This window comes from Capricornis sumatraensis, chromosome 8 (genome assembly GCF_032405125.1).
Source record: "Capricornis sumatraensis isolate serow.1 chromosome 8, serow.2, whole genome shotgun sequence".
Classification (NCBI taxonomy): Eukaryota; Metazoa; Chordata; class Mammalia; order Artiodactyla; family Bovidae; genus Capricornis; species Capricornis sumatraensis.
The window spans coordinates 20953820-20979153 of NC_091076.1; the positions used below are offsets into that span (position 1 = coordinate 20953820).

General features: G+C 53.1%; 1 protein-coding gene across 1 annotated transcript in view; it reads left to right on the top strand.

Moving 5' to 3' along the window:
* KIRREL3 (kirre like nephrin family adhesion molecule 3) overlaps positions 1 to 25334 on the top strand; it is a 308280-nt gene that overhangs the window by 249394 nt on the left and 33552 nt on the right. The window contains exon 6 of the mRNA XM_068977330.1: positions 17776 to 17933. Coding sequence (XP_068833431.1) covers positions 17776 to 17933 — 158 coding nt within the window. The remainder of the gene's footprint in view (positions 1 to 17775; positions 17934 to 25334) is intronic.

Here is a 25334-nt window from a genome sequence, read left to right on the forward strand (position 1 = left end):
GGCCTCTTTCTGGATGTCTGTCATAAGTTATTCTCACATATGATAAGCAAGTATGGGAACCATAGGGCTCACTGAAGGCAAGTAAGAACGTAAAAGACTGTATGGATAGCTGATTCACTTTGCTGTACAGCAGAAACTAACACATTCTAAAACAACTATACTTAATAAATTTTTTTTTAATTAAAAAAAATTTTTTTTGAAAAAAATAATAGTCTGGATTCTGAAATCACCCTTTCTGAAAAAAAACACACACACACACCCATTTGGACTGCAGGGCGCCCAGAGAGATGGGAGCTAGTCACAGGTCCAACTCCGGGCACAGCCCACCTCCCCGGCCCAGAAACCTGTCCACAGAGGCAGCCTCATAGCCTCTGGGAATTCTGAGTACCTGTGAGTGACCCGCTTTGTGACCAAGGCCAAGCTGAGGGTTGTTTCGTGCAGGGAAAGCCCTGTCCATCTCTGGATGTTTCATGCAAGGAAAGCCTGGCCCATCTCTGCCCAAGGCTACGACCTATGAATGCAAATGAATTCCAGTGGGAGTCAAAAGTAAACATCATCATTTGAGTCAGTTGTAGTGAGGTGGCTGAACCTAGAGCCTCTTATACAGAGTGAAATGTCAGAAACAGAAAAACAAATATTGTATATTAACACACACAGATGGGATCTAGAAAACTAGTATTGATGAGCCTATCTTCTGGGAAGGAATAGAGGCACAGACGTAGAGAATGGGCTGTGGACACAGCGGGGGAAGGAGAGCGTGGGGCAAGTTGGGAAAGCAGCATGGACGTATATACACTGCCACGTCTGAAACAGACGGCCAGTGGGGAGCTGCTGTACCGCTCAGGGAGCCCGGCCAGGTGCTCTCTGATGGGAGGTGGGGGAGGAGGTTCAAGAGGGAGGGGACATATGTGCAGTTATGGCCGATTTGCATTGATATATGGAGGAGACCACCACAACACTGAAAAGCAATTATCCAACTCAAAATAAATAAGATTCTTTAAAAATAGAATAAATGTGGTCAAAAAGGAAAATCACCTTGGCTTCTCTACTCCCCTACACGCGCACACACACACACACACACACACACTCACTCACTCAAACGGTATGTTCCAAAGTCAAATGCAAATGATACTTTCAATTATATACCAAATCTGGACCATCCATGCCTCTGGCCATGAACATTAATGCCCATCACAGAAGCCGACAGTGGCTTCAAGACACATCCAATACACTTCACTTCAAACGAGCCCTGAACACCTCACACACCCACTTCTCTGAGCAGCTGATGGGCTCTTCCCCGGCGACACGTACATGTGCAGCACTGATTCCTATGCGGTGACAGTGATGTCGATCAGAGGTGAAACCCATGTATGCTGATGGCAGGGCACTCCCAGCCACTCAGTGCTGTCCTGCTTTCTTTATGGAGTGTGCACAGAACCCTCAACAGGCAGTCAATTGCTAATCAAATGGAAAGGCATAGCTTAGAAGGGAGGCAGAGGAAAGCAGGGAGGTGATTAAGGATCCAGGGGTCGCGAGGTGCAGCTGACAGGTCCCAGAGAGAGGGATGGTTGATGGTGGAGAGTGGAGAACACAGAGGTAAAAAAAAAAAAGATTTGTCCGATGTCTCAGGAAGTCAGGGGACACCAGCTGTCCTGGGTTCCGTTTGGTGACTCCAATCCTTCTTGTTGTTTAATCACTCAGTTGTGTCCGACTCTTTGGGACCCCCTGGACTGTAGCACTCCAGGCTTCTCTGTCCATGGAACTCTCCAAGCAAGAATACTGGAGAGGGGTGCCATTTCCTTCTCCAAGGGATCTTCCCAACCCAGGGATCAAACCCGTGTCTCCTTCATTGGCAGGCAGATTCTTTACCCCGGAGCCACCTGGGAAGTCCCCAATCCCTGTAGTCATCTCCAAATAGGCAAAGCCCTAAAACTGGCCTGGGAGTCCACACAGAGTGCCAGCGGGGCCAAAGGCGTCCTCAAGACATCTAGTGTTCATTAGTGTTTCCGGACCTGCACCTCTCCAAACACCCCCATCTGGAGGCTTTGTTTTTCCTACCCAGTTCCCCTTCTTGCTGGTTTCTCGTCTTACCCTCCACTCATTTACTCAGTACTCATCTCTTGAGCACCGGCTCTGTGCAAGCTCTCGGCTGGGGCAGGAGAGACAAGGAGGAATACAACGGGCCTGCTGCTCTCCAAAATTCACTCCGAGCCAGACCCCTGAGTCCAGTCATCCGCGAGACCCAGGAGCTCTGCAGAAGCCAAGGGGAGGCCCCCACCCAGCTTCGCCCACAGCACTGGCTGAGGAACCGGGCCACACAGGGATGAGACTGTTCCCTGCCTCCGATTCCCAGCCACAGGGCAGCGGGGGTCATGCGAGGCACTTCAGCAAAGCCTGAAGGTCACGCCTGTGCCCACAAGTCAGGAAGGAAGCGTGGGTGTTCCAAGAAGAGACAGCGGGTCCTCCCTCAGCCCGTAATTAACACAGTGTAATTACAACTGGAAGTTTGTACCCTTTGACTGACGTCTCTTCCATTTTCCCCACCCCCAGCCCCTGGTAATCACTCTACTGTCTATTTCTCAGAATTCAGCTTTTTTTAGATCCCACATATGTCATATGATACAATACTTGTCTTTCTCTGTCAAACTTATTTCACTTAGCATAGTGCTGTCAATATTTCATCCAAGTTGTCACGAAAGACAAAATTTCCTTCTTTCTCATGGCTGAGTAGTATTCCATTATATATATGTTTTTCTTTCTCTATATATAATACATGTAGAGAACTAATACAATTCAATAGCGAAAAAACAAACACTCACAATTAAAACAGGCAGAGGAACTGAATAAAATTTTCCGAAGAAGACGTACATATGACCAACAGGTCCATGAAAAGGAGCTCAATATCGGTTATCATCAGGGAATTGCAAATCAAAGCCACAATGATATATTACTCCCCACCTCTTAGAATTGCTGTCATCAAAAAAGGTGATAGATAGCAAGTTTTGACAAGGATGTGGAGAAATAGGAATCTGTATATACTCTTAGTAGGAACGTAAATTGGTGCAGCCCTATAGAAGACAGTATGCTGCTGCTGCTGCTGCTGCTGCTGCTGCTGCCGCTAAGTCACTTCAGTCGTGTCCGACTCTGTGCGACCCCATAGACGGCAGCCCACCAGGCTCCCCCGTCCCTGGGATTCTCCAGGCAAGAACACCGGAGTGGGTTGCCATTTCCTTCTCCAGTGCATGAAAGTGAAAAGTGAAAGTGAAGTCGCTCAGTCGTGTCCGACCCTCAGCGACCCCATGGACTGCAGCCTTCCAGGCTCCTCCGCCCAAGACAGTATAGAGGCTCTTAAAAAACTAAAAATAAAACTGCAATGTGATCCAACAATCCCGCTTCTGAGATACATCCAAAGAAACTGAAATCAAGATCTCACAGAGGACTTCCTTGGTGGTCCAGGGGATAAGAATCTTCCTGCCAACGCAGGGGACACAGGTTCGATCCCTGGTCCGTGAAGATTCCGCATGCCGTGGAACAGCTCAGTCCCTGTGCCTCAACTACTGAGCCCACGAGCTGCACCTACTGAAGCCCGAGCGCCCGGAGCCTGTGCTCCAGGACAAGAGAAGCCGCTGCAATGAGAAGCCTGCGCACTGCAATGCCGAGTAGCACCCTAGAGAACGCTTGACACAGCAACCAAGACCCAGTGCAGCCAAATAAATAAATAAGATCTTATAGAAATATCTGCACTCCCATGCTCACTGAAGAATTACTCACAGTAGCCAAGAAGTAGAAGCAACCCAAGCGACCGTCAACAGATGAATGGGTAAAGAAGACGTGGTGTATACGTATAATGGAACACGACTCAGCCGTGAGAAAGAAGGAAATCCTAAAATTTGAATGGAATCACAAAAGATTCCAAATAGCCAAAGCAAGCCTGAGAAAGAAGAAAGAATCTGGAGGTATCACTCTTCCCGATTTCAAACTATACTACAAAGCTATAGAAAAAATAAATAAATAAAAAGTAAAAAAGGCTATAGTAATCAAAACAGTATGGTGCTGGCATAAAAACAGACATATAGACTAATGGCACAGAATAGAGAGCCCAGAAATAAGCTCATACATATACAATCAACTAACATTTGACAAGAGAGCCAAGAATATTCAATGTGGAAGGGACAGTCTCTTGAATAAATGGTGTTGGAAAATTGGATAATCACAGATAGAACAATGAAATTGGACCCCCATTTACACCACTCACACAAATGAACTTGAATTAAATACTTAAACATGAGATTCTGAGACCCTAAAACTCCCAGGAGAAAACACGGCAGAGGGGGGAAGCTCCTTGACAATGCTCTTGGCGGTGATTTTCTGGATGTGACTCCAGAAGGATAAGCAGCAAAAAGAAAAATAAATACGTGGGATCACATGCAACTAAAAGGCTTCTGCACTCAGAGGAAACCATCAACCAAACAAAGAGGCAATGGGAGAAAATGTTTGCAAGTCACATGACCTGACCTGGGCCTTGTGGACACCCTGCCCCCACCCCAGGGGGCACCCGGCACGTGGGGCGAGAAGGCGGCCGGCCCCCACCTCAGCACCCCCAGCTCACTGCCCCTGCTGCAAAGACCTCCTACATCCCGCACCATTCACGTGTCCCCTCATTCAATCTCGCACCAGGAGAAGCCCGTGGTAGCTCTACTTTACAGATGCAGAAACTGAAGCTCAGAAATTTACAAAGTTGCTGAAGGTCACCCAGTGAGGAGGCTCCCAGATCTGTCTGAGAGCAAAGACGGTGCCCACTCCTCACCCCCACACCACTTCCCTGGGGCTGGAGAGACAGGGGTTGGCAGCCCCAAACCCAGCCCACCAACCCAGCCCACTGACCCCCAGCAAATGCAGCTGTAGAGGTGACTAGAGCCAAGTGGGGTGTCCTTTCCTGCCCCGAATCTAACCCAGAGCACAGAGTAGAGCCAACATCTTCTGGCCAAACCACCCAGCTCTCCTCCAAAAGGGCAGTATTCTGATACAGAGCACGCCAGGCCCAAACCCAGCCCCAATCCCACTCCCAAATAGGGATGAGCCCCGGCCCCTGCCTAGGTGCACCCCCCTGCAGTGGGTGCCGTGAGGGCTGCCCTGAGTCTCCCTTTCAGGATGGAAGGACTCCTTTCCCCATCTGCTAGGCTGTGGAGTGGCCAGCTCTCTGCTGAACCCCCTCTGGGGATTACCTGCGGCCAAAGGGAGGAAGCCCTCCCCCAGTGACTGCCCCCCCAGGGCAGAGAAGCCAGCCTGCCCTCCTGGGATGGGACAGCCTGAGGGTTCCCTGTGCAGCGCTGCTGCCTCCTGTTGGGATCCACTGAGCTCTCCAAGGTGCCGCCCCCACGGCCAGACGCCCTCTGTCCAGTCCCGTCTCCCTCTTCCCCGTCGGAGCTGATCCCGACAGGCCTCCCCACTAAGCCTCCTCAGGTCTCTACCTGTGCTGCTCCTCACCCGCGCCCTCCCCAGGGGGAGGATGAGCGTGACTCGATTTCCCCGCGGTTGCAGAGAGGGCTCAGCCTTCTCCCGTTCCGCATGGCAGCATCCTGGCAGATCCTAAAGCAGGAATGTTCGCCTATAAAATGCACCCTCTCCGTATAAAATGAGAGGCAATGCTCACCAATTTCTGTGGAGAAATGTGGGCTCTCTCTGTGAAAAATGAGGAAGATAGGAGATTTCAAAAATATCTATAATGCTAAAGTTCGGATGAGCAGTGAAATGCTTTCTGTAATGAATTCAAAAAGAATTGCCCTTTTTCGAATTTAGAGGCTTGTGCTTTTTCAAAAACAGACTCAGAGCAGAAAAAGACTTTGACTTTTTTTTTTCTTAGGATGCTGGCAAATAGTGGATTTGATAAATTTGCATAAAGTTGAAAGGTACGTTTAGTGGTTTTCTGGGATTCCCTGAAATGAATTTTGGTGGCAAGAAGCCCAGAGAAAGCATTGTGCTTTTCTCCCCGCTTGGCATGCTGCCACTTGGCTTTACGGTTCCCTATGACAAGGGACAGTGTGTTTTCTCTTTTTCTCTGCTCCCATTTATCTTGCTTCCCAAGTGGATGTCTTGCCCATCACCAGGCTTCATCTCTTCTCGTCCTTTCGTCCTGCCCATCTGTCCCTGTGTTCCAAACCAAACTGTCTTCATCACTTCTTCTTCTCGTCTTCCCCACACTGCTTCAGCCAGCTACCACAGGAACAAACACACGGTTCTATAATGCAAAAATCAGTATTCCTAATCCCCCATTTAAAAGCCAATTATTGCGATTTCATGTGTTTATTTTTTAAGCTCCTTAATAAGGTGACCCTCTCCCCCCGTGCCCCTCGATTTCCTGAAGCTACAAGTATTAATCGGGAAGGTTCCACTGGCCTTACTTCCCTCCTTAGTGAAGCCACAGATTCTTTTTTTTTTAATGAATTTTTATTGGAGTTTAGTTGCTTTACAATGTTGTGTTAGTTTCTGCTGTACAGCAGAGTGAGTCAGCTACACTTATACGTGCATGCCAAGTCCCATCAGCCGTGTCCCACTCTCTGGGACCCCATGGACTCCAGCCCACCAGGCTCCTCTGTCCATGGGTTCTCCAAGCAAGAATGCTGGAGTGGGTTGCCATGCCCTCCCCCAGGGGATCTTCCCAACCCAGGGATCGAACTCACGTCTCTTATGTCTCCTGCATTGGCAGATGGGTTCCTGACCACCGGCACCACCTGGGAAGCCTATATATACATATATATACACACACACACATATATCGCCTCTTTTTGGGGTTTCCTTCCCACTCAGGTTGCCACAGAGCACTGAGTCGAGTCCCCCCTGCTGTGTGGTAGGCTCTCATTAGCGGTCTGTTTCATACATAGCGTGTAGGTGTCGATCCCAATCTCCCAACCCATCCCACCTGCCCTTTCCCCAGTTGGTGCCCACACATTTGTTCTCTGTCTGCCACAGAGCCTCTTGAGGACGCAGATTTGCTGGATCGGAGCCTGTAGCAAAACCAACCATATCAGTTCTGCTTTCTATTTATGGGACCAACCCGGACCCACTTGAGTCCCTCGGGCATTGTTGTGCTGGCTCAGGACGGACTCCGTGATGCTGTGAAAGGGCAGAGCACACAGAGACAGCATCCCACACAAGAGCAGCCAGGCTGCACTGAGGCTAGGAGAGCAAGGTGAGGGTAGCCAGGCCCTCAGCGGCCTGAGCCAGATCCCTGGGTCCCCCACTCATAAACTGCGCGACTCGTCCCAGGTGGTCTGCCAGGCTATGCCTCGGCTTCCCCATCTGTAAAATAAGGATGCTACGAGGCCCACTGGCACGAGACTACTGTAAGATTTAAACCAGTATATACCAATCCCTCCACCATGCCAGACTTCCCCCCAGACCCAGCTCTGTGGAGAAGTCCAAACTCAAGTTAAGGTCAATGCCACCTGGGGAGCTTGGGGAACGCTGCAAGGCAGATATGGGCCTGAGAAGGGCGTTCACTCCATCCTGTGGCCATCTGCACAGGAGCCAAGCTGGAGAGGGAGAAGTCCCTTTCTCCTCAGGACAACCCGCCTCCCAGGTGGCCTGAGGGATGCCCCCCCGCCCTGTCCCCAGGGTCCCACGTGCCCCCACACCGGCCCTCAACATACCATTACACGTGAGCCACCTGCTGTGAACACACACAGGCACAGACAGATAGAACACACACAGACACACAGGCACACACACAAGCGCACGCAGGCACATGTGCTCACACACAGGCACACACAAGCAGACACAGGCACATGTACACACACACAGGCGCACACACAAGGGCACACAGGCACATGTACACACACACAGACGCACACACAGGTGCACACAGGCACATGTACACACAGGTGCACACACAGGCACATGTACACACACACAGGCGCGCACACAGGCATATGTACATACACACAGGCACACACACAGGTGCACACAGGCACATGTACACACACACAGGTGCACACACAGGCACATGTACACACACACAGGCGCACACACAGGCACACACAGGCACATGTACACACACACAGGCGCACACACAGGCACACACAGGCACATGTACACACACACAGGCGCACATACAGGCGCACACAGGCACATGAACACACACACAGGCACACACAGGCGCACACAGGCACATGTACACACACACAGGTGCGCACACAGGCACATGTACACACACACACAGGTGCACAAAGGCACATGTACACACACACAGGCACACACACAGGCGCACACAGGCACATGTACACACACACAGACACAGGTGTACACACACAGACACACATGCAGGCACACACACAAACACACGCAGGTGCATGTGCTAACACACAGGCACACACAAGCAGACACAGGCACATGTACACACACACAGGCGCACACACAGGCACATGTACACACACAGAGGCACACACACAAGTGCACACAGGCACATGTACACACACACAGGCACACACACAAGTGCACACAGGAACATGTACACGCACACAGGCGCACACACAAGCACACACAGGAACATGTACACGCACACATGTGCACGCACACACAAGTGCACAAGGCACATGTACACACACAGGCGCACACACAAGTGCACACAGGCACATGTACACACACACAGGCGCATGCACACACAAGTGCACACAGGCACATGTACACACAGGCACACACAAGCGCACACAGGCACATGTACACACACACACAGGCACACACACAAGCAGACACAGGCACATGTGCTCACACACAGGCACACACACAAGCACACACAGGCACATGTACACACACACAGACACAGGTGTACACACACAGACACACATGCAGGCACACACACAAGCACACACAGGTGCATGTGCTCACACAGGCGTCCACGTGCACACACACAGGCACACACACACCCTCTGCTGCATGGAGCTGCCGTCTGCACCCTCCTGCTCTCTTACCCCACCCCCCCGTTTGCACAACATCCTGTGACTCATTTGTTTGCTCGGGATTAATGAACCTCCGTCTCCTCCACAGCAGCTCCTCGCTGATGAGACGGCTCGGTCCCTTTCAGGGTTTAATCGGAAGGAAACAGGGCACACCCCGCCTGATCTGAGGGGGAGGCAAGTGACTTTGATGTGTCCCTGCAGCATCTGTGTCCCTGCCCGCACCCCTGCTCCCGGGCCCTCCCCGCCCCAGCCCCTCACCATTCCTCGTCGCCTGTGTGCTGCCGTTGCTTTGCGGGGAGGCGCTGACCTCCATCTAGGGAGCCGAGGCTGGGATGCAGAACAAGGAGGCAGCGGAACGAGACGTTGGAACCGTGGTCTCATGAGCAGCTGCTGCTCGACGTCCACGAGGAGTGGCTTACTGGGCAGACAGTGAGCCTGTGGGCAGCTGACAAGGGCTGAGTCCCTGTGCGGTACTGAGCTCTGGGACGAGGCGCTCCTGTCCACGCGGGTCAACAGCGCCCAGCCCTGTGAAACAGAGACTGGCATATCCGTGCCATCCACACTATCTTGCCCAGAGAATGAAGTGCCTGCCCACCATCAGGCGGCCAGGAGCCAAGCGAGGCACCTGCCTCCCGTTTTTTTCCCGCTTGTCAAGAGCTCTGGGTGAGAGGCACACTTCCGTGTGTGCTGACCTTTGCAGGTCACTGGGGTCAGGGTTCCCTGAGCTCAGCTAGTCCAGGCCCCCCCAGGCTTGGGGCAGCTAAAATGCAACCTCCAGACCTCTCTCCTCTGGTCCCTCTGCCTCCAACCTCCCAGGAAAAGTGTCTGGGCGATGGTGCCACCTCCATGGATGACATACTTTAAAAAGACCCTATTTGCTTCCTACCCAAATCTCCTCTAGGCAGACCTGACTGGGAGTAGGGAGGATCCAAAGAGGAGGTAAAGACATCTGTACTGTGTGTGTGCCTAGTTGCTCGATCCTGTCCAAATCTTTGCGACCTCATGGACTGTAGCCCGCCAGGCTCCTCTCTTCATGGGGATTCTCAGGCAAAAATACTGGAGTGGTTGCTATGCCCTCCTCTAGGGGATCTTCCAAACCCAGGGATCGAACCCAGGTCTCCCACATTGCAGGCAGATTCTTTATCATCTGAGCCACTTAGAGAAGCCAAAAGACACCTACACTTAGTAAATTACATCTATCTAATAAACTCATGTATAGAATTGCCAGAGAAAATACAGGATGCCCGGTTATATTTGAACCTCAAATATACATACTAAAAATTATTTGTGGCTTATCTGAAATTCTAATTTATCTGGGTGCCCTGTACTTTTATGTACTATATCTGGCAACCCCACACATCTCCCAACTCTGTTTCCTCATCTCTAAACTACACATAAGTGCGTCAACCTTGTACAAGACTTCCCAGGTGGTGCTAGTGTTAAAGAATTCACTTGCCAATGCAGGAGACACAGAAGTCATGGGTTCGATCCTTGGGTCAGAAAAATCCCCTGGAGGAGGAAATGGCAACCCACTCCAGTATTCTTGCCTGAGAAATCCCAGGGACAGAGCCTGGCAGGCTACAGTCCATGGGGGTTTCAAAGAGTTAGACATGTCTGAGCAGCTGAACAAACACACACACACACTTTGTATAGGGCTGTTGAAAGGATTAAATGATGACTTTTGGAGCTTTGGAAGAGTTCTGGAAGCGTTGTAAGCTCTGTAGCAATGTCAACTATTATTGACATTATTACTATTTGCCATTGTTGTTGTTCTCCTGATATTACTATCAGTACATCCAAGGTTATAACCCAGGAGGTGGTATAAATGCAAAGATGCATTAAGACCCCTCCTCTTAGCTGTTGGGAACCTGAAACAGGAACTGCTGTGGGTGCCAGCTGGTGCTAAGAGAGTGTGGACATTTGCTTCCTGCTCAGTGGGGTCAGGCAAGGCACCAGACAACCAAGATGTATTAAGGCTTGCTCTGAGCTGCACTCTCTCCTGAGTATAGGGGTAGAAAGAAGAACCCAGCAAGCACCAGCCCTCAAAGAGCTCACAGCTGTGGGATGGCCAAGGGCACCAAGAGCCACATAAGCTCACACATGGTCTTAGGGCTGGGGCTGAGCTTGAGAGAGGGCTTCCTGGAGGAGGTGATAGAAAATAATGACCGGGAATTCCCTGGTGGTCCAGTGGCTAAGATTCTGTGCTTCCAATGCAGGGGGTGTGGGATCAATTCCTGGTCAGGAAACTAAGATCCCACATGTTGCACGCTGTGGCCAAAACACAAAAAATAAAAAGAATGACCAAAGATAGCCAGGCAAAGGCGTCCTTTGGGCTGGAGAGAGGACAGGATCCAGCCAGTTACATCTCAGGATGAAGGCACTGTCAGCAGAGGGAACTTCACAAACCATGTAGTTGTAAAGGCCAGGGTATCCCTGCAGACAGGTGAACGGACCTGTCCAGCGAAAGCACGGGAGGAAGCTGAAGAGAGAAGGCCTAGCTGAAGAAAGCCTTGGCTGGACTCCACGTGGACGAACTGGGTTTTGTTCTGGAGCAGCGGGGAGCAGTGGACACTGAGAAGCAGAGATGGCCAGTCACCGGCCATCGGGGAGGTAGAAAGGATTGGGGCGGAGCAGACAGATTGGCTGCTGGGGACCCAGTGCTGGGGTGACTTCAGGAGCCCAGAGCTCTGGGCATTCTTTCAGGAACTCACCAGCCAGTAGGTTACTGCTGAGCGTTATCGGTGAGTCTTCGCAAACGTAATGATTCTACGAGTCAGTGATATGGCCGTGCCCAGCTGAGATGATCACATGGGGTCAGGTGGGCACAGGCATGCCCTTGCATCTTTCTAGTGTGATGGCCCCACTCTCGTGGGCACAGAGTCTGGGGGGACGGGAGAACAGGGAGGGCCAAGCAGGCAGGGTAGCAGATCACCCCAGCACACAGGGGCTGGCCTCGAGTGAACAGACAAGAAGAGTGACTGGCTGGAGGAGGGAGAAGAGGCGGGAGATGGTAGAGCTGAAGGGTCAGCAATAGGAGACGGAGGACAGGCTGCAGTGTCGCTCACACCCGATGGCCCAGGTTCCAGTTCCTTGCTGGATCCCGACGCACATTCACATCTTTGAAAGTTCTCAACTTGAAGGTTCATACGTAGGGGACTTACTGTATTGTGTATTTATCCATTTATTGTCTAACTCTTCCACTGGAATATAAACCACTTAGGCAGGAGTTTTGCATCCCCGCTGCTTCAAACAGGGCCAGGTACACAGTAGGTACTCAGGGTGGACTTTCCGAATGCCTGCTGGCCCTGACAAGCTGACTCTTACAAGCGGGCGCATCTCAGTCGTCTTTACAGCCTGTGGTTCCGCACTTTGACCATCAGGCGGCGCATCGACGTGCTCGAGGCCTCTGGATGCAGGGATCACACAGGGCCCAGAACCTGACAACCTGGCAGATTGAAAGAAGTGAGCAAATTGAGATGTGAATAGCAGAAACCTTCCTCCTCTCCCTTAGCAGACATCTCTCCAGCACACACTGGGAGCCAGGCCTGTGCTCCATCGAGCCCTCTGAAAGTCAGGCTGGGGGACGGAAATGTGGGGTCTGAATGCATTGAGATAAAGAGCCAGGACCCAGGCAGGAGGTTTGACCAGAGCTCCGGTTTTATGGGCAGGTCTGTGTGCTGCTCTGATGCTGGTAGAGTGTACATACCACAGCGTCAGACAAACTTGGTTCTAAATTCCAGCCTTTACCTGCTGTGTTATTTAGCAACGTCATTTGCTCTCTCTGAGCCCCCGTTTCCTAACCTATAAAGTGGAAGTCCTAATAGCAGCTGTTTAGAACGATGTGTGTGGGGGTGTTCAGTTGTGTCCGACTCTTTGCGACCCCATGGACTGTAGCCCGCCAGGCTCCTCTGTCCATGGGATTTCCCAGGCAAGAATACCGGAAGTGGGTTGCCATTTCCTTTTCCAGTTTTGAAGGATACTTGGTTTTATTTCGAGAATGAAACAAGAGAGCCCTTGGCCCGGTGTCATCCACAGAAACAAAACTAAATATTGTTCTCGAAAACTGGACCTGATTCTCAATATTTATCTAGCCCTTATCAAGCTACCCCTTCACTCTTCATATCGTAAAAATAATCCTACAACAACCCACAGGTATCTTTATTGCCTCACTTTCCAGATAAGAGGGCGAAGGTTGTCAAATGGTATAACTGTGTGTACACATCACACCGCTTATAAAGCGGTGGCCTCAAGCCAGGTTCTGCTCAGCAAACGTGCGTGAAACCACCCTGCAGCCTCAGGTGCTCTGCCGGGTGACGAGGACCAGGATGAAGGAGGCTGCCGTCTAGGGACAGACAAACACATCTGGATCGTTTCCATAGGAGAGGTGGGATACTGAGAATGACATCCAGGATGCTATGGGATCATAGACAACAGTCCCTTGGTCCAACCAGGAAATGCAGGAAGAGATGGACTGGGCCCTCCATGCGTCGTGCTCATTCATGTCTGACTCTGCGACCCCGTGGACTGTAGCCCACCAGGCTCCTCTGTCCACGGGATTCTCCAGGTAAGAATTCTGGAGTGGGTTTGCCATGCCCTCCTCCAGGGGATCTTCTCTATGGACTCGGTAACCCCTTAGCTAAATCTGCAAGCCTGAGTAAGACTGATCCAGGAAAAGAAGGAACTCCAGCATCTCAAGTTAAAGAACTACTTACGCAAAGGAACCCGCTATGAAACACATTCATGCTGGGGTCTACGTGTTGGTCAACAAGTTCGTCTGAGTTTTTCATACGATGTTATAGAAAAACCTGAATCAACACAATATCTTTAAATCCAGTGTTTAGTGAGCAGGACAGGCTGCCCAGGTGTCGCTAGTGGTAAAGAACCCGCCTGCCAGTGCAGGAGATGCATGAGACGTGGGTTCAATCCCTGGGTCAGGAAGATGCCCTGGAGGAGGGCATGAAAACCCAAACTAGTATTCTTGCCTGGAGAATCCCATGGACAGAGGATCCTGGAGGGCTACAGTCCATGGGTCGCAAAGTCGGACACGATTGAGCGACCAGTCATGCATGTGCCCTCTGGCCTCTCTGCTCGAGTCCCCATTGTCCTGGGCAGCAGAGCTGGGAGAAGGTCCTCAGGGGCTCCCTCCCACAGAGGGAGATACAAGCAGTACCATCTACAGGGCAGGTGGCCAAAGAGGGGCAGAGGAAGGAGGAAGGCCCCCAACCGCCTGCCAGAATCCTGGAAGACAGGTGAATAAATGGCAAAGAGCCAGCCCAGGACTGCGGAATTCATACGTGTCCGTTCCGTAAGCAGCGCCCGGGAGCCAGCCCCCGTCCCAGGCAGGGTGTGACCCCTGGGGCTGACTTCCAGCTCCGGGCACCAGCTTGGCCTGAGTTCCATCAGGTCCTCTCAGGCCTCAGTCACCCAACAGTTAATGCGTTTTTCCTGACTGACAACAAGCTCAACACCACAACAGTCAACTATTTTTATCTCCGGATTAATCACAAAAGGCTAATGCTTCCACCTTCCCTGTGATTAAAAATTAGGAGACCAAGCTCTACAGTGGTTCAGGATAATAACCAATCCTGGGAGGAGAGGGGGTGGATGAATAATGCATCTCCAGGCTCCGGCTGCTCGAGACTTTCTCCCCGCCTGGGCCCCCAGCTCCGGGCCAGGTCTGAATGGGGAGGTAACAAGAGGTCCCCTCCCGTCGGGAGCCACAGCTGCCAAGGACTGTTGATTTCTATTCAGCCCGCTGCCCCCAGGCCTCCCCCTCTCATCCCCCACCACCCGCACCCACCCCAGCCCCATCCGCGACCCCTCCTACCCCATCTGGTGTGCACCGAGGCGAAGGCCGATCAATAATGCACGGTTACATGAATAACCGGCGTGATAACCACTTATTCGGGAAGATGTAATCAGGGCCCATTCTGAGGGGGTGTGTGTGTGTGCGTGTGTATGTGTGCGCAAGCATGCCTACGCACTCACACAACACAGCCCCACTCCCCTCTCCCCTCCTCTAACCCGATATTGTAAACACAGCATGAAGGAAAGGTCCAGCCTCACTGTGCTTGCTTTTTAGAAAGGCTCCTTGCTCTCCATGCTTGATCACAGGCTGGTTCACTGAGCAGAGGCCCAGAGACAGCTTGTTCTCAAAACTGGTCTCACAGCAGAACCCGCTGGGAGCATTTATTTTTGGTTTTGGTCGCACCACATGGCTTCTGGGATCTTAGTTCCCTGACCAGGGATTGAACCAATGCCCCTTGCAGTGGAAGCATGGAGTCCTAACCACTGGACCACCCGGGAAGTCCCTTCTCTGGGAGCTTTAAAAAGCCCTGATGCTCTGGTCCACCTCCTGAGATGGGGATGCAGCTGCTCAGGGTGTAGCCTGGCAACAGGACATTTAAAACCTCTCTGGGAATATCGTAAACTGCCGTGAGAACCGCTGTCTCGGGCCCAAGGCCAGTCAGTGCTAAGGAACGTTCGAGATCCCCTGGTGCACTTTCACATTAGATGGCTGGGGAAACAAAACCGGACAGGGAGCTGCCTTGCCACTTCAGCCTCTGATTTAGGGCAATTTCCACAATCCCGCCCCCTCGACTTAACCCTGGGGAGGCCTCGGAGACAGGACGGCCAGGTGTTGATGCTGTTACCAAAGCTTCGGGTGGTCGTTTCCAGTTTTCCTGACCCTCAGCAGAGCTCAGTCTGAGTACCTCCATCCTGGGCGGCTCAAGGGGAGGCAACAAAGGGAGGAAGCAGGAGGCCAGCCCTGCTGCGAGGGTGGCCCGAAGCACAGAGATAAAATCCCCTCACACACACTGTCACACCCACCCCCCATTTACCGCAAGCCCTCATCCGCCTCCCTGTGGCTCTCTGGCCCCAAAGCACCACAGAGGCCTCTGGCACTAATGAGGGGGTAAGGGGAGGGTGGGGTGGGGGGCTGGCCTCATCGTCCAGCCCACACCCACCATCTGCTTGCACCCAGGGCCCCCTGGGAGGCTGGGCAGGGTTGAATGAGGCCATCTTCCTCCCTGGGCCAGGATCACAGTAGAGGCCTGAGGCTGATGAAAGCAGCTTGGAAGCCCGAAGGGTTTTTTCCTCTCAGCAATAGAAACTTGAGCAATAGAAACCAGCCAGGCCATGGTTCTAAACCAGGCTTCCTAGAGGCCGGGAAGGGAGAGACAGGGGCACTGGCTCAAGGCATGCATGTCAGGATACTTAACCTGCCCCAGAGCCTCCTGGAAAGAAGGGGAAAGTGTTAGTTGTTCAGTCACGTCTGACCCTTTGCAACCCCATGGACTGTGCCCACCAGGCTCCTCTGTCCATGCGATTGTCAAGGCAAGAATACTGGAGTGGGTTGCCATTTCCTTGTCCAGGGGATCTTCCCGACCCAGGAATCGAACCCAGTTCTCCTGCACTGTGGGCAGATTCTTAACTGTCTGAGCCACCAGGAGTTTCTTTCTTTCTTTCTTTTGAAAGATTGATTTATCTATGGCTGTGCTGGGTCTTCATTGCTAAGCACAGGCTTTCTCTCATTGCGGCGAGCAGGGCCTGCTGCCTCAGCCCAGAGGTACAGAAGGTCGCTTGGGGCCCGAGTGGGAGGATGGATTTCCTCTGGCGACTGGACAATGAAGTCCTTTTGCGTGAAGACCTCAGCCCTCACCTGACGACCCTGTCCTCCATTCACTGAGCAAACACACAGCTCAGCCCTCCTCAGGCCTCCAGAACTGACTGACCAGCCCCTCCCCAGGGAGAAGACCAGGGACCCATCAGGGGGTCTCCAGGGAGCACTCTGCCCCTTCTGGTTTGTCCAGGGAGGAGAGGCAGGGCGCAGCAGGGGCCTGAGACCCTTGAGTGTCCACAAGCACGGACCTCAGAAGAGGCTCTGTGACCTTCGGCCAGTCACTTAACTTCTCTGGGCCCCTTCTCCAAACAGTAGTTATCCATCACTGTCAGTGCCCAAGCCGCGTCCCATTGTTGCCATGGGGGTCAGAGACGTGATTGCACTTTAGCAAAGGTTTACCGAGCTTGCGCCAGGCACTGGGCCCTGAGCTGGGCTCCGTGGGAGGCATCACTCTTCTCCTGGCAGCCCCCATCTCTCAGCGGGGACCGCACTGCCATGAAATAGAGAGGAAGGAGCAAGCAGGAGAGATTCATTCCCGCTCTGGGAGGAGGGAGTTGGAGCCGCTCTGGGAGAATCAGGTCCAAAGGTGATGATCACGGTTGCACAGCTCTTTGGAATGCTGTCTCAGACTCGAAAGTTTGCCTGTCACCTGTCCCCTATGAGGGAAGCGGCCAGCCTGGTGCTCCAAGTGTCGGGGGACCTGCTTCCAGCCCTGGCCCCCTCCACTCGATCGCTGTGTGACCTTGAGCGAGTCACTTAATCCCGCTGAGCCTCGGTTTCCGGATCTGGGTAATTGGGATAATGATGTTTACCTCGCAAGACTGCGGTGAGGATTAAATCAGATGACAGATGTGACAGGGCTTTGTTTTCAAAGAGAGAAGTTAGAAAGGATAGGGTCCAGGCAGCAGTTGCACGCTCTCCTACCTGCAAATCACAGCTAATGACGCCTGCCCTGTCCCCTCGCAGGCTGCTGCGCGGAATGAGATGATGACATGAGCGTCCTCTGCAAATAAACACGCGACGCCTGTGTCGGGATTACTGCTGTCGTCGCTGTTATTGTTATAATGCAAGAGGATTATACATTTTATTAAAGGATGATAATTACTGTTTGTCAGCGGCTCCATAAAATCCACTCAGCCTTGCCCGAGAGGAGGGGGTGCCTTCAGCCTGACCTCTCCCCTCTCTCTCCCCACGCAGTGCCGCCCGACGACCCAGTGATCCTCGGGGGGCCTGTGATCAGCCTGCGGGCTGGGGACCCCCTCAACCTCACCTGCCATGCAGACAATGCCAAGCCTGCTGCCTCCATCATCTGGCTGAGGAAGGGAGAGGTGATCAACGGGGCCACCTACTCCAAGGTGAGGCGGGGTTGGGGGGATGTGAAGGAGGGGAGGCCGCCGGGGGGCGGGCAGCGGGCAGGGCACAGCTCTCCCCATCTCTTTGCAGCTCTTGGCTCTGCCTGTGTGATTCCGTGTCGCCTTTGGCTTCTAGCTCTTTGTCTCTCTGCGTCTTTCTTTCTCTCTCTCTCTCTCCCTGTCACTTTTTCTCCTGAGTGCTCTGGCTCTATTTTTCCGACCTTTTCTGTCTCTTCTCCTCCTCCTCTCTTTCCCGGGGGAATTGCTGGGTGTGGTGACAACGCTAAGAATGGAGTATGGTCAGAGGAAGCTACTCAGGGACAGAGGTGGACAGAGCCGAGGGTTGCCAGATAAAATACAGGACATCCAGTTAAAAGCGAATCTCAGGTTTGCTGTTGAGTTGCTCGGTCGTGTCTGACTCTTTGCGACCCCAAGGACTGCAGCACGCCAGGCTTCCCTGTCCTTCACTATCTCCCTGAATTTGCTCAGACTCGTGTCCATTAAGTCGATGATGCCATCCAACCATCTCATCCTGTCGCCCCCTTCTCCTTCTGCCCTCAATCCTTCCCAGGCTCAGGGTCGTTTCCTCGCATCAGGTGGCCAAAGGATTGGAGCTTCAGCATCAGTCCTTCTAATGAATATTCAGGGTTGATTTCCTTTAGGATTGACTGGTTTGATCTCCTTGCAGTCCAAGGGAATCTCAAGAGTCTTTTCCAGCACCACAGTTCAAAAGCATCAATCCTAAACAACAAATAACTTTTCAGTGTAAGTGTGTTCCAAATATTGCATGGGCCATACTTATACTAAAGATTATTCACTGTTTAACCGAAATTCAAATTCAACTGATGCCTGTATTCTCATTCACTCAATCTGCCCACCCTCCCAGTGCTGCCAGCTGAAGCTGTTTAGGTGTTTCCTGTGCCAGGTCCCTGGCTCAGGGGTCAAGGAGGGCTGAATGCAGCCCATAATCCCTTACCAGCCCTGCACCTGCTGTACCTACCTGCTCGGGTGCTTTTCTCTAGCTCACACAAGGTGCTGTGAGCTGAAGGGCTTCCCAGGTGGCGCTCGTGGTAAAGAACCTGCCTGCCAAAGCAGGAGATGTAGGAGACACGGGTTGGATCCTTGAGTCAGGAAGATCCCCTGGGGGAGGGCACGGCAACCCACTCTGGTATTCTTGGCTGGAGAATCCCATGGACAGAGGACCCTGGTGGGCTACAGTCCATAGGATCGCACAGAGTCGGACATGACTAAGGTGACTTAGCACAGATGTAACCTAAATTGCCTCCATAAAGGCCCCATGTCCAAATATGCGCCACTGAGGCTTAAGGCTTCACCCTATGAAGTCCAGGGGCACTCTATATCTACATCGCAGATGGGGACACGAAGGCAGAACGCTGACGTTACTATGACATGTGATGGAGCTCGGGTGTGGACCAGGTTTGCAGGACCCCCAAGGCCCGCTCTACGACGCCACTAACACTCTCACCCAGGAAATATGCCGTGCAGATCCAGTGAGCGGAGGCAGTGATCCTAACAGCCATGCTTCCCTCTGCTCCTTCACGACCATCCTCTGAGGCAGGTGTCATTGGTCCCGTTGTACAGATGGGGACCGTGAGGCACAGCAATAGATAGATAGATAGATATCAGGGGCCTGGCAGCTCTGACAAACTATAGACCTGTGACTTGGGCTTATGGAGAAGGATGGATGACCCAGCAGCTCCCATGGACTCAGCCCTGGGGGCTGTCAGAGCCCAGCCCTCTGCAGCTCCCTTTCCCCCAGGACTGCAGGTGCCATTGACCTCGGCAATTGTGATGTCCCAAAGGCAGCGCAACCCCAGACTGGTTGTGCAAGAGAAGAGGCTGGGGGCATGAGCAGCTGAGACAGAGACAGAGAGACAGGGAGAGAGAGAGGCTGAGAGGACACTCATGTGCAACAGTCAAGTAGGATTCACGGTCTACAGGAAAAATCCCATGGGGCCACCCTGACAACCCCCGAGGCTGAAGCCTCAGCGTCTGTCACATGGTAAGTGGTTAAGCCCCTGAGCCTGGCAGCTGGGAAGCCGGCATCCAGGCTCCACCACCGTCTAGCTCTGTGGCCATGGGCAAGCTAGCTAACCTTGCTGTGCCTCAGGGTTCCCATCTGTACAATGGGACCAATGGCACCTGCCTCAGAGGATGGTCATGAATGAGCAGAGGGAAGTATGGCTGAGGGAAGGATCACTGCCTTCCCTCACCGGATCTGCACGGCCCATTTCCTGGGTGAGAGTGTTAGTATCACCGTAGAGCAGGCCTTGGGGGTCCTACAAACCTGGTTCACACCGGAGCTCCACCACATGTCATGGTAACATCAGATCTCTGCCTCAATTTCCCCATATGCAAAATGGGATGATGATAATAGGTATTATGATGTAACAGGTGTCCATGTTACAATTGCTGTGAGACTTAAGAAGAAGAATGCATTTGAGCACCGCAACAGAGAGTAGCCCTGCTCGCTGCAACTAGAGAAAGCCCCATGCACAGCAATGAAGACCCAGCACAGCCAAAAAAAAAAAGAATAGTGCATTGAAAGTAAGGGCTTTGTAAACATTCGCTAGCATCCTTGGCTCCTTCCTCCCAGAGCCGTGTCTCCTCCACCTGCTCTCCCCGGCAGAGGTCGCTCAGAAGGCCAGGTTTCGGTTTGCTGCTCCACCGTGGGCCTGCAGGGGAAGGGTGCTCCACCAGCCCCCACCCCCAACCCAGCACAGGCTGGGGTGCCTCTTCCTGAACCCAGGGCGGCCAGAACCGTCGTAGCCCAGGTGCCTGGGTGAGTGCTCGCGACTCCCCCCGGGTGTCTGGCTGCAGAAGCATGGGAGTTGATGAAAAGCCATCTCTCCAAGTCATCTCTTCCTGGACACCCAGCCTCAGGCCGTCTTCTTTGGACCTGGCACCAGAATGGAGGCCACATGGCGGTCATCTGGAAGGCAGACCCGGGGAAGCAGGACAGGTTGTGGAAGAGGAAGGAAGCCAGTTTGGGCTGAGACCAGAGAAAAACCTTCCCTGGGAGCCAGGTTCCTGCTCCATCTGCTGCTCCCCAGCAGCCGCCGCCAGGTGGGAGGAGGAGGTCTTGACCCTGAAACAGTGGACAGGGGGAGGGTCGCTTGACCTTGGATGTCCACAGTCATGTCCATGTCTGCCTTGAAGCCCCTGACCTCCCAGCCCTGCGCCTCTGCTACTTCCAACTTCAGACTGCTGCCTGTCCCAGGGGCGCCCGCCCACCACCACCAGGACCACAAGACTTATTAGAGCCCAAGCTACGGACGAGTTCTCTGGCACAGCACCTCTCAGGGAGCTGAGCCGCAGGGAGGGCTCAGTTCTGCACTCTGTCCCCACCCGCCCCCGTAGCATCCCCCGCCCCCTGCATCCCAGCTGTTCATCTCAGGCACCTGGAGCCTCCAGCAAGCTTCCAGCTGCTGCTCATCCTGGCCTTCTTTGTGAGGAGCATCCCTCCTGGCCCCAGGACACAAAACTAGGGGTCAGTCCGTGAGGACACGGGTTCTGGGGACACAAAGCGCGGACCAAATCTCCGCCTTCTCTGACAGCCCTTAGTGATAACAGGCCCCAATGGATTCCCCAGGCAGCCTTAAAAGCGGAAGCAAAGAGAGATGATGAAAAAAAAAAAAAAGAAAAGAAAAATTAAGGGACACAGCAGGTGGTGAGTGAGGTGAGTGAGGAGGGAGAGGGGGCCCTGTTGCCAGGCAATCAGGCCCGCAAGCCCTTTCCAGGCTGTTTGCATATCAATGAATATCCCAGATTTAGCACCAAGCTGGGGGCACCCACGTTCCCTCCAAATCTCCTTCCTCCCTCACCAGTGGTCACCTCTCACCTTGGGGAGCTCCGCCTGTCTCTCCACTGCCCAGCTGAAGCCCTGGGGACAGCAGCCCACACTGGACAACCGTACACAGGGTACAGTCTTCCTCCCCAGGAAAGCCTAAGGCTTCTCACCAACAACCCCCCCCCCACCGCCACCGCCAACTACCACTGCTGATTGAATGCCAAGTGCCTGCCATCAGTGATGGGGGGTGCACAGACAGGAAGCAGCGCAGGATAGGCAGGGTCCAGAGATGAGCCCTAAGCCACTGGGACAGTGGGGAAAGCTGTACGGAAGCTAGTGGGTCAGCAGCCAGTGGGCACACACCCAGGAAGACCCCTGCCCTGGCATGTTCAACCCTGAACAGGTGAGGTATATATGCCCACTCCTGGTCCATATCTGCAGACATAGGTGGGACCCACAGGAGAGGCCATCAGGGTCACGCTAGTGCCCACCAAGCTGCAGCGAGCGCTGCCCTAGGACTTGGAGGTGATGGCCCCAGAAATGAGCGACTCACCACTAATAACCCACTTACCCTCTGGCTGAGGGTGAGCTAATGATGGTTTCACAAGCAGGAGGTGGGGGTGTTGGGGCCCGGTGTGTCCCCAGAGCCAAGTTCAGGAGAGGGAAGCCGGAGAAGGGCCAGGAGGACAGGGAAAGGGGGCCTGTGACAAGAATCAGCAAATCAGAGACTTGTCTACCTGCCCCGGACCACCCCGGGAGGTCCCAGGGCTTCATTTGCATGTGAGACTGGGGGAGGTTGACCAGCCAGGCATGAAGGAAAAGAAAATAGAAAGCAGAGGCAAGGAGATGCGGAAGCAACAAGGGAGGAAGGAAAAAAAAAAATCAGGGTGAGAAGACTCAGGCCCCTTCTTTGCCCCAAGCTCGGCTCCCCCCTACCATGAAGGCTTTACTGGGAGAGGTCCTCCCCTGGGGAGCAGGTACTGTGCCCTCCCCCAGTTTAATGAACACATCTCCCCATCTCTAATTAGGTGGAACAAACAACTTGAACCAGAATTTTTATTTCCCAGAAAAGCACACGCCCGGACACAGTAAATATGTCATTAATCATCTTTCCGGGCGAGGAGCACCCTGGGTGCGGGGAGCGGGCAGCAGTCAGGGGCCTAATTAGGAGCTCAGGCCCTTGACTTCCCTCCTACCGGCACCCAGATGGCCCTGCTCCCCAACACCGCACGAGCAGATCAATCCGAGGGTACCCCGGCAGACTAAAATTTATGTAAATGTCCCTGGTTAGCACAACAGAAAAGTAAAGAAAAGAAAAGCGGGAAAGAACAAAAGGATCTTCCTCCCCACCTCCCCTACCCCAACCCTGCGGTCTTATTTTCATCCAGGAAATTGTGCTTATTATCGCTTGGCTATTTATAGACGCGTGAGGTCTGCTGAAGAGCCAGGAGCCAGCCGGTTACTATGGTGCAGCGGAGAGGTTCCGGCTGGGCCGGTTGACACCACACCCACTCTGACCCCACTCCTGGGGCCAGCCTCCAGATTAGCACCCTGGCCCTGAGGCTGAGCTCTAGACAGTCAGCCCTCGGGCTTCTGGGACTGACCATGACACCCTCCCCCAGCCTCTCTCCCAGATCCCTCTGCAGCAGGGCTGAGACCACCACCCCACGGCGCCGGAAGGAAGATGGATGAGAACAAGCCTGGGCCCAGGCGGTTTCCTCAAGCAGAGTTCTCCTCTGCTGCCCTGCTCTGTGGTGTCTTCACACCTGAGTCTGGCCTTGTCTACAGCGGGATGCGGTATCCTAGATGGAGGCTCCAGGCCTGTTCTCCTAGTGCAGGGCAGGGAACTGAGGACCCAGAGTCGGGTCCAGCTGCCTGTGATAGCCAGTGCTTAGTTGCTCAGTCATGTCCGACTCTTTGTCACCCCACGGACTATATCCCACCGGCTTCCTCTGTCCATGGGTTCTCCAGGCAAGAATACTGGAGTGGGTTGCCATGCCCGATCTTTCCAACCCAAGGATGAGGTCTCCCGCATTGCAGACAGATTCTTTACCAGCTGAGCCACCAGGGAAGCCCAAGAATACTGGAGTGGGTAGCCTATCCCTTCTCCAGAGGATCTTCCTGAGCCAGGAATCAAACCAGGGTCTCCTGCATTGCAGGTGGATTCTTTACCAGCTGAGCCACTAGGGAAGCCCTCAGCTGCCTACATATCTCTGCTAAAGGGAGGCTACTTAATCTGCTAACTGTTGCTGTCTCAAAGAGGGGATCACACCACCCCTCTGGCTTACAGGTCCTCAGGAAGCTGCGGTGGGGAGGTCGTGGCTCAGAGCTCACCGTTCTCTTATGCAAATCCCTGCCCTGCCCAGCGAGTTCCTGACTCACTCTAAACTCACTTTTCTCTCCAGTTATTTGGGAGACAAGGCTCCCTTCCTTCCAGGGTCCTGCAGAGGATCAGAGACGATGTTGTGGTTATTTTCAGGGAGGTTTTGAGGAAGTAGAGTCTATCCATCTCTTCCTCAGCTCCAATAACGGGGAAAATAAGATCAAGTTCCTTCCTGGGGTGTACTGAGCAAGTCCAGCCTCCACCCCAAACCAAAATGGCTCTCCTGCCTACTGCACCTCCCCAGTGGGCACCCACCCTCATGGGCCACCAGGGAGTCAAGGGTGCAGGGTTACCAAACTGATGGGGCAGTAGCTGGAGGCAGTCTCAGCTGGGGGAGTGGGTACCAGCAATGAAGGAGAGCAGCTGCCATGAGGAGTCAGCACGTGGTCAAGAGGAAGACAGGGGACCTTTAGGCCTGCGTTAGTTTCTACGGCTGCTGTAACCAAGTACCACAGCTTGGCTCTTCAGACAACCAAAATGTATTGGCTCACCTTTGTAGAGGTGAAAATGCTGAAGTCAAGGCATGGGCAGAGCTGTGCTTCTTCCAAAGGCCACAGGGAGAATCGTCTCGCCTCTTCTAGTTCCTAGGGGCTCCTGGCTTTCCTGAGCTTGTGGCAGCATCATTCCAGTTTCTGCCTCCTCCTTGCCATGGCCTCTTCCTTGTGTCTCCTTGTCTTGCCTTCTTTTTTACAAGGACTCCCATCATTAGATTTAAAGCCCACACTACATCCAGGGTGATCTTGTCTCAAGATCCTTAACTAATGACAGATTAGGCAATGGTACCCCACTCCAGTACTCTTGCCTGGAAAATCCCATGGACGAAGGAGCCTGGTAGGCTGCAGTCCATGGGGTCACTAAGAGTCAGACATGACTGAGCGACTTCGCTTCCACTTTTCACTTTCATGCACTGGAGAAGGAAATGGCAACCCACTCCAGTGTTCTTGCCTGGAGAATCCCAGGGACGGGGGAGCCTGGTGGGCTGCCGTCTATGGGGTCACACAGAGTCGGCCACGACTGAAGCGACTTAGCAGCAGCAGCGGCTAACTAAGTTGTGAAGGCCCCATTTCCAAATAATTTCACATTTTGAGGTTCAGGGTGGACATGAATTTGGGTGGATGCTCTTCAGTACAGTCCAGGAACCTGTTACTTACGTTGCCGCCACCAACTCGAAGTGAGTTTAATCAAGCTCCACAGTCTCTCTTGATCACAC